Raw genomic sequence first — 20,060 nt, 5'->3', positions numbered from 1 at the left:
AATCAGGTATGACCTCCATTAGCAAAGTTTCCGTGCACCATACCAGACTTGTTTGCTGATGTAATCTCATATACGAAGTTGTTGCCGATAGTACCTCCGTCTTAATTACAAGCGAGCGGAAATTTCCCATGATAAAGGATGGGAGATTGAGCTTATATCCTCTCTTGTTTTGTAGTCATAAGTCTCCCCTGCTTCCTCTTTTCCTTAGTTGCATCTCAGGGGGCAGCTCTAGCTGTAGTGGGCCAACTTCACTTGGCTGTAGGGCATGAGGTTCATCCTGGCTGTACGTTACCAAGGTCTCTGCACTATCAGTGTTTGGTGCTCTCCACAGTATCTAAACTCAGTGCGGCTAGTAGTAGAATAAACAAATACTTAATCTTCTTAGTGCCATCAGTACAACCACACAAAAAAAAGCAAGACAAAAAGATTTGCTCACTACAACAGGGTTAGGAGCCTCGGACGCTATTGTTTAACATGAATTTTGAATGACTACCTCGTCTCTGAACCCCACACACAAAATTATCTGTAAGGTCCCTCAGTCGAGCAGTGAATTTTAAACACAGATCCAACCACAAAGACCAGGGAGGTTTTCTAATGCCTCACAAAGAAGTGCCCCCATTGGTAAATGGGTAAAAATACATTGAATATCCCTTTGAGCATTGTGAAGTTATTCATTTGACTTTGGATGGTGTATCAATATACCCAGTCACTACAAAGATACAGGCGTCCTTCCTAACTCAGTTGCCAGAGAGGAAGGAAACCGGTCAGGGACTTCACCATGAGGCCAATGGTGACTTTTAAAATAGAGTTTAATGACTGTGATAGGAGAAAACTGAGGAATGTAGAATGCGCCGGAGAGGATGGCTGATGTTTTACGTGCTCCTAACCAACTATGCTATTCAGATTTTTTTTGCGTTTGTAACTTTATTAAAAAAAAAAAATGTGGTCTTACTTCTCAAGACCGAAAATAACTTCTGGACATCAGAACAGCGATTACACACCACGAACTAGAAGAAGCTTTTTCCTTTAACGAGTCCGACGTGAAGGATATAGTACTTTCCCGGGAACAGGCCCAAATCCCTGTCATTTGTGTGAAGAAGAGACAGAGAAAAGGGGGCCTCCGGCTCAGGCTGCCTTCGGAGAATTCGTAGGCAAGCGACTAAACCCCCACTGAGATCCGTTCTATTGGCCAAAGTGCAATCATTGGAAAATAAAATCGATGACCTACAAGCAAGATTAAACTACCAACGGGACATTACAAACTAATATCTTACATTTCCCTGAGTTGTGGTTGAATGACGACATGAATAACATACAGCTGGTGGGTATACATTGTCGTCAGGATAGAACAGCAGCCTGTGGTAAGACAAGGGGTGTTGGTGTATGTATATTTGTAAACAACAGCTGGTGCACGATATCTAAGGAAGTCTCGAAGTCTCATGATAAGCTGTAGACCACACTATCTACCTAGAGATTGTATTTTTCGTAGCTGTCTACATACCACCACAGACCGATGCTGGCACTAAGACCACACTCAATGAGCTATATACCGTCTTAAGCAAACAGGAAAACGCTCATCCTAAGGTGGCGCACTTAGTGGCAGGGGACTTTAATGCAGGGAAACTTAATTTCTACCAGCATGTTAAATGTGCAACCAGAGGGGGGGAAAAAACTCCTCTAGAGCACCTTTAAGCCACACACAGACTCATACAAAGCTCTCCCTCGCACTCCATTTGGCAAATCTGACCATAATTACAACAAAAATTTAAAGCAAGAAGCACCAGGGACTCAGTCAATAAAAAAAAAGTGGTCAGATGAAGCAGATGCAAAGGTACAGGACTGTTTTGCTAGCAGACTGGAATATGTTCCGACATCCGCACTGAGCTAAAGGGTAGAACTGCAGCTTTCAAGGAGCGATACTGTAACCCGGAAGCTTAAGAAATCCCGCTATGCCCTCCGACGAACCATTAATCAGGAAAAGCATCAAAACAGGACTAAGATCGAATAGTACTACACCGGCTCTGACACCCGGCAGATGTGGCAGGGCTTACAAACTATTAGTCTAAAAAGGGAAGCACAGCCCAGTGATACGAGCCTACCAGACAAGCTAAATTACTTCTATGATCGCTTCGAGGCATGTAATACTGAAACATGCATGAGCGCATCTGCTGTTCTGGACGACTGTGTGATCACGCTCTCCGCAGCAGATGTGAGTAAGACCTTTAAACCAACATGTTTCAAGCAGACCACCATAGTGTTCTTAGGCACAGGGACTAAGGTAACCTGCCTAAATGACTGACCTGAAGCACTAACGTCTGTAGCCATGAAGCGCTTTGAAAGGCTGGTCATGGCTCACATCAACACCATTATCCCAGAAACCCTAGACCCACTCCAATTTGCAGACCGCCCCAACAGATCCACAGATGCAATCTCTATTGCAATCCACACTGCCCTTTCCCACCTGGACAATGTGAGAATGCTATTCATTGACTACTGCTCAGCGTTCAACACCATAGTGCCCTCAAAGCTCATCACGAAGCTAAGGACTCTGGGACTAAACACCTCCCTCTGCAACTTGATCCTGGACTTCCTGACGGGCCCTTAGGTGGTAAGGGCAGGTAACATCTGCCATGCTGATCCTCAACACGGGGCCCCTCAGGGGTGCGAGCTCAGTCCCCTCCTGTACTCCTTGTTCACTCATAACTGCACGGTCAGGCACGACTCCAACACCATCATTAAGTTTTCCAATGACAACAGTGATAGGCCTGATCACCAACAATGACGAGACAGCCTATAGTGAGGAGGCCAGAGACCTGGCTGTGTGGTGCCAGGACAACAACCTCTCCCTCAACGTGATCAAAACAAAGGAGATGATTGCGGACTAAAGGAAAAAGGAAGACCGATCACACCCCCATTCTCATCGATGGGGCTGTAGTGGAGCAGGTTGAGAGCGTCAAGTTCCTTGGTGTCCACATCAACAAACTAACATGTTCCAAGCACATCAAGACAGTCGTGAAGAGGGCACGACCAAACCAATTCCCCCTCAGGAGACTGAAAAGATTTGGCATGTGTCCTCAGATCCTCAAAAGTTTATAAAGCTGCACCATCGAAAGCATCCTGACTGGTTGCATCACTGCCTGGTATGGCAACTGCTCGGCCTCCAACCGCAAAGCACTACAGTGCGTACGGCCCAGTGCATCCCTGGGGCCAAGCTTCCTGCCATCCAGGATCTCTATACCAGGCGGTGTCAGATGAAGGCCCTAAAAATGGTCAAAGACTCCAGCCACCCTAGTCATAGACTGTTCTCTCTGCTACCGCACAGCAAGCTGTACCGGAGCGCCAAGTCTAGCTCCAATAGGCTTCTAAACAGCTTCTACCCCCAAGCCATAAGACTCCTGAACATCTAATCAAAATGCTACCTAGACTATTTGCATCCCCCCACCCCTCTTTGAAGCTGCTGCTACTCTTTGTTATTATCTATGCATAGTCACTTTAATAACTATCAACATGTACATATAACCTTGACTAACCTGTACCCCCACACATTGACTGTACCGGTACCCCATGTATACAGCCTCGCTATTGTTCTTTTACTGATGCTCTTTATTTGTTACTTTTATTTAATTTTTTTAAACTGCATTGTTGGTTAAGGGCTTGTAAGTAAGCATGTCACTGTAAGGTCTACACCTGCTGAATTCGGCGCATGTGACAAATAAACATTTGATTTGAAGGAGGAAGCCTGTACATTATACAAATATTCCAAAACATGCAAACAACAAAGACACTAAAGTATAATACTGCAAAAAACTGTGGCAAAGAAATTAACTTTTATCCTGAATACCAAGTGCTAATCCAATACAACACATTACTAAGTACCACTCTCCATATTTTCAAGCATAGTGGTGACTGCATCATGTTATGGGTATATTTGTAAATAGTTAACTGGGGAGTTTCAGGATAAAAAATAATAAACAGAATGGAGCTAAGCACAGGCAAAATCCTATATCCATTGTCTGCTTTCCACCAGACACTGATGAATTCACCTGTTAGCAGGACAATAACCTAAAACACAAGGCCAACTCTACACTGGAGTTGCTTACCAAGAAGAGTGAATGTTCTGGAGTGAGTTACCGTTGTCACTTAAATCTACATGAAAATCTATGGCAAGACCTGAAAGTGGTCAACAATCAATTTGACAGAGCTTGAAGAATAAAAAAAAAATACAAAAATGGGCAAATGTTGCACAATCTAGGAAAGAGCTTCGACTTACCCAGAAAGACTCACAGAAGTAGTCTCTGCTAAAGGTGCTTTAACAAACTATTGACTCAAGGGTATGTAAATGAGTGCTTTCATTTTCATTAAATTTACAAAAATAATAAAAACAAGTTTTTACTATGTCATTATGGGGTATTGTATGTAGATGGGTGAGGTTTTTTGATTTAATCCATGTTGAATTCAGGCTGTAACAAAATGTGGAATAAGTCCACAGGTATGAATACTTTCTGAGGGCATGACTTCCACTCCCACAGTTATGATCAATTTCAAATCAAGTCTGACTTTGTCAACGATGCCATTTTCCTTCTCAGGCAGTGTTCACCAGTAAATTCCATATTTTGAATACATACGACTGGAAGGACACAATGGAAATGACCGTCATTGGCCTGAGGTAGAAAATCAGCTTCCACAATGTGAATGAGAGAGAGAATCAGTCCAAGAAAATCCAATTTCCCCATGCAGTCAAAGTATTGAACATACATTGCTTAAAACTAACTCGTTTTATACAACCTCAATACCTTCTACTCAATTATCTGAAGGACTTCGTAGCATTCCATTTATGTACACAAAACATGCATTAGCCTTTTCTTTATTTACAGTGACAACGGAAACTCAACCAATAGTTCCCTTACCAGGACCATCCCTGTTCAATTTGCAGTTGACCTGGTAGCAAAAGCGTAAGTCTTCACAAGACTATACTTGACATTTTGTTTGAGAATGACTCCATCAAGTTCATTGAATATAATCAAAGGTGACTTATATATCTTTTTGTTGTTGTTGAAGCCTTCCCCAAGACTCCACCACTTACATGAACTTTACTCTGGAGGACACATCACCTAAAAGACTGGTGAATGTATATGAGGTAAACAATCAACTGCTATTGCTGTGACTGACATTAAAAGTGTGATTCACACGATGTGGGTGTAATGTGCGCGATCTTATTATACTCCAAAAACAAACCATTTTAATGTCTGTCACTCTAACCTTGCTCTTTTGGGAGTTAAGGTCTATGTTTTGTTACAAATTCTGTGACAAATGCCTTTGTATGAAATCTCTATACAAATGTTAGTATGGGTGAGTGATTAAATGTCCCACTGTTTACAGGTGGAGAACTTGGGATTTAAGTCTGTACCCATCACAGTCACCTTCACTTTCCCAACTAAGCTTGAGCACAAATTTGAAATGAAGGACTACCAAATATCTGTCTTACAGGTAAATTGTTCACATTGCTTACAAAAATGCTGACATTTTACCTCCACAATTTATTTCAATAGGAAACAGCCTAATACAAGTTTATTTTCTTTTAAGAACCATACTCAATGTGGAAAGGTTATTAATTCAACAACAGAGGTGAGTATTCAAATATGCCACTCACTCTTGACATTGTTGGTAGTAACCTATTCAATCAGATTACAACTCAGTATAGTAATCATGTTACTGAAACACACATTTTGCTTCTGACTGTGTTTACAGTACTGCTCTCCAGAAAAATACTGCAAGTCCATCGAGTGTGAAAGTTTCCTTTTGGAGAAGTTTTTGACAGTTACATTTGTGCTGTCTGGAAATGTTTCCTTCAAGGACCTCGATCAACATGCAAGGGTCTGTATTAAGACAACTTGAACAAATGATGGTACAGAGTAACAACATGCTAATAATGAATGAGACTTTGGGACAGCAAACATCCCTCTTTAAATCTTTGTCATGCTTATTATTCAATAGCACGCTACACCATTTAAGCTAGAAACACCATTCAAACGCTAAAACGTGCAGAGTGGTCAGGACCAGTGTGCTTGCATACAACTTATTGATATATATTATACTTTTTAAACTATTAATCTTTTTGTCCTCCATCCACTTCCATGGGATTTCTTCAACATTCAAAAGGTTCCATTGTTACAGACTCCCATGAATTTCAACATTCTATTATACAAATCAAGACATACAGAATAACCTCATCAACTTCATTCATTAAGTTGACTTCCCACTGTTGAATACACAATGCAAGCGATGTGGCAAGTAGCCTTGTAGTTTTTGAACTTTTGTAGGCTTTTTGAATTGGTCTTCAAATGGGCAAAATCGTAGCACAAGTTATCGTAATAACGTCATAAAAGGCATCCGATTTCATGATAAACTTGAAGCCCATGCAAAAGACCAGGAACACAGAAGTATGACGTAGGAACGCGTCACTTGCCTGGCTTATTAACTGACAAATAAGCTACTTTCCCAACAACTTAGAGGGTATGACATCTTGGTCTACTTCTCCGCTATTCATATCTGAAATCAGACAGCTGTTCTAGTAACCACAACTACTTTGTCTGAACTTTTTTTTTTTAAACAACTGCCGTTTTGACCACTTTCCCAACAAGTTAAGACAAAAACTTAGAGCTTTATATAACTTCTCTGCTATTTAAATCTGAATTCAGAACACTTCTACTACCACAAAATATTTTAAGAACTGAAGCAAGTAACATCCTATTTAATGTAAAATTACCACCTAGTTCTACTAACAATATCTCACTTTACAGAGCTTGTCATTGCCAAAGAAATTCACTGGGGATAGAGAAACAGTCAATTTCATCAGTTTTGTCAAACTCAGCTATGACAAAAAACGATATGTCCAGACAGCGAGTGACCCAAGGGTAAGTTTCCTGTCAAAAAAAAACTTTAAACAAAGATAGAAATATTTATTGAGCAAAGATTCACAAAAGCATCAATTTTGTATGTATTTATTTGCTCATTAGGATAACTCTTCAAGCTTCCACCAAACACAGGTAATTCCATTTGTGGAATTAAACTGATTAAACTGATTCACTGTATAAGAACTGTTTTTAAAATGCTTGTTCCATCATCACTTATTGTCTCAAAATGTATTCCTCCAGATTGATGTTCAGGCTGAGCTCATCATTCCTCCCCATAGAAACCTGATAATAGGGACAGGAGTTGGAGTAGGACTCTTCCTCCTGATCATCATCACAATGTCCATGTATATGGTGAGTATCAAAGCTGCGACAGAAACTTTACTTCTGCAATGTAATGGACCAACACTTTGATTGTTGAACTGTTCAACATTGTTTTTTCCTTTCTACTCAGATGGGATGCTTCCAGAGAAAAAGGCTTGATAATGAAGGGGAATAGAGTGAGCAAGATGACACTGCTAAGGCTAGCAATGTCTATGCTAACACTTTGGAGAAGCAGCCACAGCCTGAGAGCAGAGCCAAAACCTCTCCTTGTTGACATTGACAGTAAAAAATGGCTTCCACGCTTGCAATGAGGGGGTAGGGGAGGGACCAAAAGAGAAACAGGATGTGTCAGATGCAGGATAAAGGAGTAGTAGTCTAAGCAACAACATTTAAAAAAGAACTCAGGCCGATTCAGACTTAGGAAATGTACTTGGTATTCAGACTTATGTTGCTTCCTTATGCACACTGAATACATGTAATTCAACCGCCTAAAACCCTCACACTTGTTGGCCAACAGATTTTCTCATGGAGTTTTCATGCAATAGGGTTTTCAGTACATTTATCTAATGTAAATATTATCCAATATTTAATGTATTGAACTACTGAATGGCAACTTTCAGTATTAAAACCATTATACTGAGAAGGGCATACATTTTCTAAGGGGCCCAACTCAGATTTAGGAAATGTATGCCTTTTCTTAAGCACTCCTTTCCTATGCAGTAGTTGGTATTCAGACAACTTATGCAGCTGTGCAATGGGCTTTGCAGGCATGGTTTCCTTGGGCACACCGTATACATATAATTAAACAGCTGAAAACCTTCCCACTTGCTGGCCAACAGATTTCCTTGTGGAGTTGTCATTCAATAGGGTTCAATATATTGATGTTAAGCCATCCCTTTAAAAATAGTGGCTTTAATTTGAATTTGTAGACAGGCTAGACATAGAGAACGTGTTCAGAATATATGGATCAATGAAAGATAAAGATGAATATGCATATAATTAGATGGCCGGTTCAGCACCAACCGGTATATTTAGGAACATTTTGGGTTAGAAAAGTATGAATCATAAAGATAAAAACACAGCTTTAGAGAGCCTTTGGGCACAATATATATTGATGAAAGAAAAATTGTGGTTTGATTCAAGCTGAAAGTTGTCAAATTCAATACATAATTTGGAAAGGTGTATAAAGTGTACAATAAAGTTTTGAACAATAGTCCTACCCTAATCATGGAGCAGTATGACAACGGTCCAGCCGCCGTGCACCATGCTCCCAAATTATTGCGCAACATGTTGGCTTGGTGGGGGTGGAGGCCCCCCTTTTGTGTTTTCTTTTTCGTCATTGTAAATAAGAATATGTTCTTAACTGACTTGCCTAGTTAAATAAAGGTTCAATAAAAAATGCAATGTATTGTGCTGGATATTAGTGCTTTGAGATCAAAATTATCAATACTTTGTAGTTATGTGCCTTTTGTAATGTCTTCATGGTGGCATCCCAGGTGCAATGTACGAAATGGTGATTGCAAGCCTACATTTGCTCAGGTGCAATATATTTCCTCAACAAGTCATAATTTGTTGGACTTCTGATCCCCTTCCAAGCTGTAAGAAATGAATAGATCACCTGCCTTAAATGAATCTAAGGATAAATACCGCTCTCTCTGTATGAGACTTAAAAAAGAAAGCAAGTCAGACGTGATTATTTAAGAAGCACAAATCTGGGGAAGGGTACACGACCATTTCAACGTCATTGAACGTCCCTCTGAGCTCAGTGCAGTCCAAGTGGAAAAATTAAAACCACCACGACACTCCCTACATCAGGCCCCCACTCTAAACTTAGTTGCCGGACAAGAAAGGCACTTCTTAGGGAAGCTACTGGGAGGCCAACTGTGACCGAGTAATATTATTAATCAGCAGCTGCAATGGACAATGTTGATGTGGAATGCTTTGGAGACTGTTGATACAAGGCAATCTCCAAGGCACTCTACAAAAAGGGTCTTTATGGGAGAGAGGCAAGGATGAAGCCCTGGGTGAAGAAAATCCTTGTCTGCAAAGAGTTTGCAAAACGTCCCTTAGAAGATGCTGCAGTTGTGGCAGAAAGTCTGGTGAACGCTAAGCGGCATGTGTGGCTTTTCAGCAACATGGACTGGCAATATTGTCAGGGTTGATGGGAGGATGAATGGTACAAAATAGATAGAAATGCTGGATAAAAACTTGCTCCCCTCTGCCAAAAAATTTACTGTGGAAGTTTGTTTTTCAACAGGACAATGACCCAAAGCACACTGCCAGAGCAACACTGGAGTAGCTTAAAGAAAATAGATGTCCTTGAGCAGCCCAGTCAGACTCCTGACCTTAATCTCATCAAACATCTGTGGAAAGACCTCAAAATTGCAGTCCACCGTTCCACAACTTGACACAGCTTGAGGCATGAGGGGGGGCGCGTACTCTGAAGAAGAATGACTCAATTTCCCAATCTAACGCATCAAAATCTGAGGCTGTGTGACGTAAAATGTGAAAAAGTGGCGAGGGTCAAAAACCTTTTCAAGGCACTGTAATTAAAAACATTCTAACGTGTATGAAGTACAGAAACTCTGCTGGTTCAGCCTTGAAGCCTAATGCCCATTGTCCACCAGATGCATACGAGTTGTGTTTTACCGGATGTCCATTCCTGACACGTGCTTTGCTTTTCAACTAGCTAAAAGCTAGCTGCTTGGAGTCTGTGTTTTAAATACACTGCTCAAAAAAATAAAGGGAACACTTAAACAACACAATGTAACTCCAAGTCAATCACACTTCTGTGAAATCAAACTGTCCACTTAGGAAGCAACACTGATTGACAATAAAATTCACATGCTGTTGTGCAAATGGAATAGACAACAGGTGGCAATTATAGGCAATTAGCAAGACACCCCCAATAAAGGAGTGGTTCCGCAGCAGGTGGTGACCACAGACAACTTCTCAGTTCCTATGCTTCCTGGCTGAGGTTTTGGTCACTTTTGAATCCTGGCGGTGCTTTCACTCTAGTGGTAGCATGAGACGGAGTCTACAACCCACACAAGTGGCTCAGGTAGTGCAGCTCATCCAGGATGGCACATCAATGCGAGCTGTGGCAAGAAGGTTTGCTGTGTCTGTCAGCGTAGTGTCCAGAGCATGGAGGCGCTACCAGGAGACAGGCCAGTACTTTAGGAGGCCGTAGGAGGACAACAACCCAGCAGCAGGACCGCTACCTCCGTCTTTGTGCAAGGAGGAGCACTGCCAGAGCCCTGCAAAATGACCTCTAGCAGGTCACAAATGTGCATGTGTCTGCTCTAACGGTCAGAAACAGACTACATAAGGGTGGTATGAGGGCCCGACGTCCACAGGTGGGGGTTGTGCTTACAGCCCAACACCGTGCAGGACGTTTGGCATTTGCCAGAGAACACCAAGAGTGGCAAATTCGCCACTGGCGCCCTGTGCTCGTCACAGATGAAAGCAGGTTCACACTGAGCACATGTGACAGACATGACAGAGTCTGGAGATGCCGTGGAGAACGTTCTGCTGCCTGCAACATCCTCCAGCATGACCGGTTTGGCGGTGGGTCAGTCATGGTGTGGGGTGGCATTTCTTTGGGGGGCCGCACAACCCTCCATGTGCTCGCCAGAGGTAGCCTGACTGCTATTGGGTACCGAGATGAGATCCTCAGACCACTTGAGACCATATGCTGGTGCGGTTGGCCCTGGGTTCCTCCTAATGCAAGACAATGCTAGACCTCATGTGGCTGGAGTGTGTCAGCAGTTCCTGCAAGAAGAAGGCATTGATGCTATGGACTGGCCCGCCCAATAAGCATGTTGACATGATTTTCAGTTTGCTTCCATATGACTGATTTCACAGTCTCCAGTGATCGTAGGGAAAAATAATCTAAAACAATTGCCATGTCTCCAAACGGATTACTCATTTACCTAGCTCTTATCAATTTATACATTACAGTGGATGGAGAACGCTGTTATTTCTATTAACTACAGAAATCTATTATCTGCTTTTTCCACTTAAAACCGGTAGGTTCGCTCGACCTTATACACGTTTCCTCACGCGTAAAGACGGTGGAATTAAGTCGAGGTCAAAATACAGCATATCTTTAGACAGACCTCCACACCTTAATGTCTTACGATCTCCCCTCTGAACGAATAGCAGATGAATAACCTGCTGTTCTCATGCTTAAGTTAAAGGTCAGAATACGCATAGAGAGAAAAGTGCATTTAAGGGAATTAAGTTTGAGTTACGTGCGCTTAACTTGGGTCGGAATAGTCCCCATAGAGAATAACTGCTAAATAAATGTATATAGTCCGACCTGACCACAGAACCAGGAAAATCACTCAATGTGATTACGTCAAAGGCTTTCTCAAAAAAAGTGGGTAATTAATTTCTCACACTGGGGCATTGGGTGTTGCATAACTTTGTTTATGAAATAAGTAGTAATTCTGTAATTATTAACTCAGGTTCCCTTTATCTAATATTAGGTTTTGGTTGAAGATCTGAAAGCATTCAGTATAAAAATAATATGCAAAAGTAGAGGCAATTAGAAAGGGTTGGCAAATACTTTCACAGCACAGTACCATACTATAAGAAAAGAGAAGCACTACATGCAGAGCAGAACTGGTGCGCCATTAGTTTAAATAATGACATTTTCCACACAGGAATACGAATCAGTTGAGTAATAACCCATTGTTCACTCATCAAATAAGAGGAAATGTAGTCAGCAGGAGTGGAGGATGAGGGCAGCGGTTAGTTACTAGTTAACTGGCTAATTGTTCCAATAGGTTACTTCCTGCTTTAATAAAAATTAAATAAAATGTCATTCGTTTTTTTAACCTTAAAAATGTACATGATTGATGATTTAGTCAGTAAAAAAACATCAACATGCCTCATCTAAGAAAATCCCAAAACAATTCACACCGAGACAGACTAGGCTGACAATTCATCAGTAACATTAGCTGTTGCTAAGTAAAGATATGGGAGTAACACTTCATCAAATGTAGTTAAGGAGGGTTGTGTGTGTGCATGCATAATTGGTGTCCTGCATTTTACACAACCATTTTTGCAATGAATTGCTGTTCTGACCTGTTAGCGGGAAAATACACTAGAGCAAAAGCATTCATATGAAGGACAAGTGTTTGTGTAAGTCTTGGTGCGTAGTCCATTGACCGACAGTGCATACAATATGAGCCATAGTCCAAATGCAGTTACTGTCCGAAGGGAGATGATGTGGGGTCAAAAGTCTTAAAAAGGTCTTTCAGTGTTTTTTTTTCACCCACGTTGCCACTTTTGCACCTCATTTGTCCAGACAGTCTCTTTGGTTGTACATCAGTGTTATGTCGAGTGATCCGTACCATCGCTTGAATCGGTAGGTTGTGAACGCCGGGGGTATCCACCTGGACCTGTCTCCTACCTGAATTCCTGGAGGGAATGAGATGCTCTCCTGCAGCCTCCTGAGAGTTGGAGTCCTGTGGGGAAGGCTGTGGCCTGAGTCCTGCAGGACTGGACAGTCCAACAGCAGAACCTGATGTTCTCTCAGCAGAGCGGGAGGCCAGAGGGACAGACGGCTGGTGATGGAGTGAGAGGGGAGTAAGAGGGGCAAGGTCTTCAAAGGACCACACCACGTCCTGGGACCGTGGCAGGGTGATATCAGCCTGGCGATGGTGGCGAGGGTCACCAAGTGGCACGTAAGGTACTAATGGCTCTAATGGAATTACTAACAGCTCATCTCTCAGAACGCACTCCTCCGGCTCCTCTCGCTCACTCTCCAGCTCATCAACGTCCTCCACCTCCTGGCTCTGCCTCTGCTGTCCTGTGGAAGTAGATCCTCTCTGGATTTCGTCTTCACTGGAACACAGGCCATCGCCTCCTGAAAGGGGTCACAACAGGTCTAACACACTTCCAACGGTAACGGAGACAATCCTGAATATATTTTGATACACACTAGGAGCCAAAACATTCTAATAGTTTAGCCATAAGTAGGTGAGAGAAAATAAGTATAAAAAATATCTATGCAAGCTTACCACAATGCATTTATGTAAAAAATATAAAAAACATTTAAGGACAAATGCACTACTACTAGCATGATGTGTCTGACTGTACCTGGATCTTTGCAGCTGTTACTGGTTGCCTGCTCCCCCTCCTGGCGGCATGGGCTCAGGCGTAGGAAGAGGGTCCTCAGAACAGAATGGGTTGTGGACGGCTCTGGAGGCCATGAAGTGGTGATGAAATGTCAATAATATAGGTGCATTTCCAACAAAGGGACATTTAAAGTATTGTATTGAGTAAAGCAGGGCCTTACCGGTGAATGGTGTTGGGTCACGCTCCTTCTGTTTAGGCTTGACTATGGGGGGATATGGCCAGGTCTGTGTTGGAGGGTCAGGGAGGGTTGTCTGGCTGATGGGGCCTGCAAAAAGGCTTCGAAAGGGTTTTCCCACTGGCTTCTGAGTCTCAAACATAGCCTCAAGTGAATGAGAAGCTGGTCTTTCAGCAGTGAAGTTTCTAGGGGGATCTGGTTGGGTCTGTGTTGGATGGCCAGAAGTAGAGGTCTGTGTGAGGGGGTCGGCAAAGAGGCTACGAAATGGTTTTTCCATGGACTTCTGGGACTCACTGACAGCCTCAACTGAGGATGTCCGTCTCTTGCCGACTGGCAGAGGCTCAGAAGACCGAACAGGGTCTGGAGGACTAAATGCAGTGCTGGGGGGATTTGGTCGGGTCTGTCTGGGAGGGTGGTTATTGGGTGTCTGGCTGATGGGGCCTGCAAAGATGCTACGGAAGGGTTTTTCCATGGGCTTTTTAGAAGCTGGTGCCTTACAACCGAGGGAGTTTAGGGACTGTGAGGGAGAGTCGGTAGTGGTCTGACTGATGGTTCCTGCAAAAAGGCTACGGAAGGGGTTTTCCACAGGCTTATCGGGCTCAAGCACATCCGTAACAGAATACGAAGCCGGCCTTTTACAGCCTGCAGGAGGAGCAGAGTCTGAAGGACCAAATGTAGCGCTAGAAGAATCTGCTTGGTTCTGAGTGGGAGGTTGGGGAGAGGTCTGGCTGATGGGGCCTGCAAAGAGGCTGCTGAAGGATGGTTTCAAAGGTTTAGGAGATCCAAGCACAGCTTTATCTGAATAATAAGCCGGCCTCTTATAGACTGAAGGTGGATCAGGGGGCCGAATGGAGTCTGGAGGATTTAATGTAGTGCTAGGACGATCTAGTTGGGTCTGTATATCAGGGTGGCGAGAGGACTGGTTGATGGGGCCTGCAACGAGGCTGCGGAAGGGGTTTTCCACAGGCTTGTGGGACTTTAGAACAGCCTTAACTGAATAAGAAGCTGGTCTCGTACAGCCTGGGGTGTTGATGGGAGAATTAGCAGAGTTCTGTATGAGAGATCTAGTAGAGGTCTGGCTGATCGGTCCTGCAAAAAGACTGCAAAAGGTTTTTTTCACCGGCTTCTGGGGCGTAGAGAGAGCCTCAACTGAATAAGAAGCCTGCCTCTTATTCAGATGAGGACCAGACAAACTAATGGGGTCTGGAGAAACAAATGTAGTGCTGGGGGGATCTGATTGGATCTGTGTGGGGAGTGTGAAGGACTGGGTGATGGATCCTGAAAATTGGCTGCAGAAGGGTTTTTCTACAGGCTTCTGGAATCCAAGCACAGCTTTGACTGAATAAGGAACATTTCTCTTGCTGCATGTAGAGTTTAGGGGTGGATCAGGAGTGTGGATAGAGTCTGGAGGAACTAATGTAGCTGTGAGGGGATCTGGTTGGGTCTGTGAGGTCTGGCTGATAGAGGCTGCAAAGAAGCTGCGGAAGGGTTTTTCCAGGGGCCTATGGGACCCAAGCACAGCCTCAACTGAATAAGAAACCGGTTCCTTAAAGCCAGGAGAGCTTGGGGGAGGATCAGGAGACCGAATGGACTCTGTAGGAGGGGCAATTTCCTTCTCCACGACCTCAGCTGACACTTCATTCTGACACATGGGGGTACTTTCCTCAGCATGTGGCTCAGAGGGTGATGAACTGTTGTAAAAGTTTGGCCTGAAATCCAGACAAATGTAGCCAATCAATAAAACACGAGTGAATAACTTTAATTTACTATCAACAGTGTAAAATGTAAAGCTCATCCACATACACACACTACTATTCTAACACACTACTGTGGTGTGGGGGGCTTACTATTCTAACACTACTGTGGTGTGGGGGGGCCTTACTATTCTAACACTACTGTGGTGTGGGGGGGCTTACTATTCTAACACTACTGTGGTGTGGGGGGCTTACTATTCTAACACTACTGTGGTGTGAGGGGCCTTACTATTCTAACACACTACTGTGGTGTGAGGGGGCCTTACTATTCTAACACACTACTGTGGTGTGGGGGTCTTACTATTCTAACACTACTGTGGTGTGGGGGGGGCTTACTATTCTAACACGACTGTGGTGTGGGGGGGGCTTACTATTCTAACACGACTGTGGTGTGGGGGGGGCTTACTATTCTAACACGACTGTGGTGTGGGGGGGCTTACTATTCTATCACTACTGTGGTGTGGGGGTCTTACTATTCTAACACTACTGTGGTGTGGGGGTCTTACTATTCTAACACGACTGTGGTGTGGGGGGTTTACTATTCTAACACTACTGTGGTGTGGGGGTCTTACTATTCTAACACTACTGTGGTGTGGGGTCTTACTAGTCTAACACTACTGTGGTGTGGGGGTCTTACTATTCTAACACTACTGTGGTGTGGGGGGCTTACTATTCTAACACTACTGTGGTGTGGGGGTCTTACTATTCTAACACTACTGTGGTGTGGGGGTCTTACTATTCTAACACTACTGTGGTGTGGGGGGTTTACTATTCTAACACTACTGTGGTGTGGGGGTCTTACTATTCTAACACTACTGTGGTGTGGGGGTCTTACTATTCTAACACTACTGCGGTGTGTTTTCTTTTACTATTCTAACACACTACCGTGGTGTGGGGGGTTTACTATTCTAACACGACTGTGGTGTGGGGGGTATACTATTCTAACACGACTGTGGTGTGGGGGTCTTACTATTCTAGCACGACTGTGGTGTTTTCTTTTACTATTCTAACACACTACCGTGGTGTGGGGGGCTTACTATTCTAACACACTACTGTGGTGTGGGGGGCTTACTATTCTAACACGACTGTGGTGTGGGGGGCTTACTATTCTAACTACTGTGGAGTGTGGGCTAGTAAGGATAGTTTAACAAGAAATTATCCTTCGTGGGGACATTTCTCAGGACTAGGACTACTATAAATTTAGGTTTACAATTAGGATTAAGGATTAGGGGAAATGAATGGAAATACATTTTAGGTCCCCACAAGGACAGTAAAAGAAACGTGTGCACGCGCACTCGCATTCTTAACCTTAGGGGATTCAGGAACATGTTAATGACAGGCTGTTTCTCCTCAGCTGACGCCGACTCCTTTGTGGCCACTGACTCCTCCATGCAGATTGGCTTGTCCTTTTTAGCCAGTTCCTCAATGTCCTTGTCCCTCTTCAATGCCTGCATAGGAGAAATAAGCCCTAGTTAGTAGATAATGGTAACAGGGAGCAACAATATGTCAGTGTGTAAGGGCAGGAGTGTCATCTCAGGGTAGACAGTTACTGACTGCCTCCAGTAGCTGTTTGGTGAGCTCAGTCAGAGGTTCATGGGAAAACCTGCACTGGTCTCCTTGGGAGCACTTCTCGTAAGTATGGAAGAACTTGCAGGGGAAACTCTGTGGGTACTTGGTCAAGGAAAGAAAGCAAAAACATCTGCGTCTACCCCTACGGCATCCATGTTGTTGTTAAGGCACAGTCCGCTACGGGTCATTAAGTTATTGTTTTGTGATCAAATGTGAAGTTTTTCACAAAATATAACAAGAGGTAGTAGGACAGATACACAAGGAAACCGTATAAAAACAGTACAGTCATTTCCCCCTCACCCACCCAGTGGCAACCACAACATAAGGGACATTTCGAATAAGCTGAGAAAAGGATATTGTGCATGTATATGCAGCTCTCTCCTTTCGAACAGGATCCCTGGACGTAGAATTTACACACTTCGTTGATCGAGTAGTTGACGTCCAGAGCATGTTCTAGCTGGCAGTCATCACCCTGCAAAACAAAATAAGTTGACGGGGTCTCTAAACAAAATGGGTCAGGCCACTGACAGTATTTCCTGTAAAAGATGTCAACATCAACATACCTGACTATCATTTGGATATATTGGGTTTAGGTTCAATTTGTCAATTGCCCATTAATATTGTTACAATTTCTAATCATAAAATATAGAAACCTGCCTTGATGCACTTTCCCCTGAGGAAATGTCGACAGATTAACCTGCCGTCAATCTCCAAAGCATTCTGGTCTTTGAATTCCTTTGTCATGTTCTTCTTCCCCTTTCCTGTCAAAGTTTCCTGGAAGAGGTTGGAATCAGCTGTGAAAATGTACATAAGACTGAAATCACTGACTTGGGTTACTTAGCTGTAACCGGGCATTGCAAAGCTACAAATGACATTTCTATGGAAATTGACAAGGAAGTTTGCATGATTTCCTTTTGAATTACCAGTGTTAAACGTCCATCATCTGGGAACTGTCGTCCACCACTACGTGACCGGTCAGTGCCTCGCTTTGACCAATCACCTCTTTGGAGAAAACTGCCCCTCTTGTCACAGCCCCGGCCTCTATTGCTCCCCTCTCCACCCCTGTTGGAGCCACCTCCACCCCTGTTGGAGCCACCTCCACCCCTGTTGGAGCCACCTCCACCCCTGTTGGAACCACCTCCACCCCTGTTGGAGCCACCTCCACCCCTGTTGGAGCCACCTCCACCCCTGTTGGAGCCACCTCCACCCCTGTTGGAACCACCTCCACCCCTGTTGGAACCACCTCCACCCCTGTTGGAACCACCTCCACCCCTGTTGGAACCACCTCCACCCCTGTTGGAACCACCTCCACCCCTGTTGGAGAAGACTCTGGGCTGGTTAGTTCCGTGTCCACCCAGTCCGGTAAAATCCCCACCCCTCCTGGCAGAGTTTCCCCCTCTGCCTCTGGCCTGGTTGTCAAGTCTCTGCTGCTGAGGCTCCCATCGCTGCTTCTTCTGCTCCCGTCCCTTCTTCTTGTTTACACCTTGAACATCCTTGTTCTGATCAGGATCTGTGGAAACAGTTCAATTAAATTAAAATCCTACACACATTTTAAAGTCAATACATTGCTAATAGTAAAGGGCTAATCCATAAAAACACACCCTTGGCTTCTCCGGGCCTCATGTTCTTCCAACTCGACTTCTCTGTAGCATGACCTGGGTATGCACCCTCCTTGCTATCACTGTAGAAGTCCAGTTCTCTACTGAAGTCAAAGCTTGGTTGCTCGAAATCACACTTCACCATGAAGTCTCGGGCCACAGAGTCAAAGTCTTTATAAGATTGTGGTGGGCATTTATGAAGGTTACTTTTCTTGGCCTGGCCACACTGCTCCTGCAGAAAAACACAAAAAGGGTAACGTTACAACAACATCAAAAGGGGCAATACCAAATGGTAACGGTTTGCAGCCTATTTCTATACTAACTTTATAATCTACAGTAAGGCTTGCGGACACCGTTCCTGGAGAACTTCCGTCCTGTAGGTTGTCACCCCAACCCTAATATGGCGCACCTCAATCTAATAATTAGCTGGTTGATGAACTGAACCAGATCAGTTACAACTGGGATTGGAGCAAAAACCTATAGGAGAGTAGCTCTCCAGGAACAGGGTTGGAGAGGCCTGATCTACAGGTATGTGGTGTGCAATTCGCCTAGTAGTATAAAACACGGCACAAACACAAGATATGCCTATGTTAGTTAGGCTTATGTCAATGTTTAGCAAAAAAACTTCTCCATTCTGAATTGGCCTATTCAGCATCTGTTTAGTACATGACACGCTCACCTGTTGGTCCCCCTTTTTCCTCTTCCTGGGGCCACTCTGCTGACCCTGTTGCAATGGCCACTTTCTGGACTGGGCATCCCTTTCGTTCCCCTTCTCCAGTTTAACTGGTTCCAGTTGTCTTTCATCCCTTTGAAATCTGCGAAAAATATAAGAAACAAATTCTCAGTTGGCTATGTATTCCAAGTCAAAGCTGAAATACTTGACTAGGTTAGTTAGCTTGTTACATTAATTCAGCATAGTAGAAGAGAGACAGTCGAAATAATGACTATTTGTGTTATAGTAGCTTACCTCTCCATCGGCTCACAAGGCGTCGGGTCAAATTCTTTGTTTGGAAGACTTGAAAAAAGGCTGGTGAATGCCATGTTGCTGACATGCAATGTTGTGTCGGGTAGGCCTTACTCCTCTCCTCAAAATAGAAATGAGTGGTTTTCATTCCTTACCACTACAAAATGTGTCATAGTTATATACTGCAGTAGCTAGCCAGGTAACTTGCTAACGGGTTTAAAAAGTAGCTGGCAAACTGTCGAGGTTATAGCTAAATAATGTAGCGCGAAATGCTCACTGCAGACAACGTTGCACATGCGTGTCGGCTCGTGCACCTGCACCGCGCTATCTTGACGCTCGCGCACTTCACTTGCAAACGGTTCGTCTTTAGATGAGCTCACAGCACAAACACGTTTCGTAAAGTTTCCACGATAAGCGCTCCCAAAATATAATTTCCACTACGAAGCCAGTGCTATCGCCAGACAAACAGCTCGCCAGAGAAAGACATGACGTTTTCCTTGCTTACTTCCGAGCACGTGTGCACCACGTCGCCGCCTACTTGTCAACTGCGTTCCTTCAGAAGTAGGGCACAGCAAAACGAAGGGCACAGCAAAACGATTCAAAACTATTCAAGACCTA

General features: G+C 43.8%; 2 protein-coding genes across 2 annotated transcripts in view; one reads left to right on the top strand and one right to left on the bottom strand.

The window, feature by feature from the left end:
- LOC139424637 (integrin alpha-L-like) overlaps window positions 1–8,653 on the top strand; it is a 33,627-nt gene extending 24,974 nt beyond the window's left edge. Inside the window, exons 22-31 of the mRNA XM_071176661.1 lie at window positions 4,587–4,666; window positions 4,875–4,952; window positions 5,059–5,137; window positions 5,380–5,487; window positions 5,584–5,625; window positions 5,749–5,874; window positions 6,801–6,914; window positions 7,017–7,046; window positions 7,155–7,265; window positions 7,366–8,653. Coding sequence (XP_071032762.1) covers window positions 4,587–4,666; window positions 4,875–4,952; window positions 5,059–5,137; window positions 5,380–5,487; window positions 5,584–5,625; window positions 5,749–5,874; window positions 6,801–6,914; window positions 7,017–7,046; window positions 7,155–7,265; window positions 7,366–7,410 — 813 coding nt within the window. The 3' untranslated portion in view covers window positions 7,411–8,653. The remainder of the gene's footprint in view (window positions 1–4,586; window positions 4,667–4,874; window positions 4,953–5,058; window positions 5,138–5,379; window positions 5,488–5,583; window positions 5,626–5,748; window positions 5,875–6,800; window positions 6,915–7,016; window positions 7,047–7,154; window positions 7,266–7,365) is intronic.
- Window positions 8,654–11,645: 2,992 nt separating this feature from the next.
- Window positions 11,646–20,059, bottom strand: LOC139423522 (uncharacterized). The gene is made up of 11 exons (XM_071175123.1): window positions 19,446–20,059; window positions 19,158–19,293; window positions 18,482–18,710; window positions 17,804–18,390; window positions 17,538–17,654; window positions 17,238–17,352; window positions 16,866–16,975; window positions 16,620–16,759; window positions 13,543–15,266; window positions 13,344–13,445; window positions 11,646–13,110 (listed from the first exon to the last, which is right to left on the bottom strand). The coding sequence occupies exons 1-11, from the start codon at window positions 19,517–19,519 to the stop codon at window positions 12,449–12,451; spliced, it is 3,996 nt and encodes a 1,331-aa protein (XP_071031224.1). The 5' UTR covers window positions 19,520–20,059; the 3' UTR covers window positions 11,646–12,448.
- Between the last annotated feature and the right edge of the window lies 1 nt (window position 20,060).

Source organism: Oncorhynchus clarkii, chromosome 13 (genome assembly GCF_045791955.1).
Source record: "Oncorhynchus clarkii lewisi isolate Uvic-CL-2024 chromosome 13, UVic_Ocla_1.0, whole genome shotgun sequence".
Taxonomy (NCBI): Eukaryota; Metazoa; Chordata; class Actinopteri; order Salmoniformes; family Salmonidae; genus Oncorhynchus; species Oncorhynchus clarkii.
The sequence above is the reverse complement of the archived record's forward strand: the minus strand, read 5'-3'. Positions and strand labels throughout refer to the sequence as shown.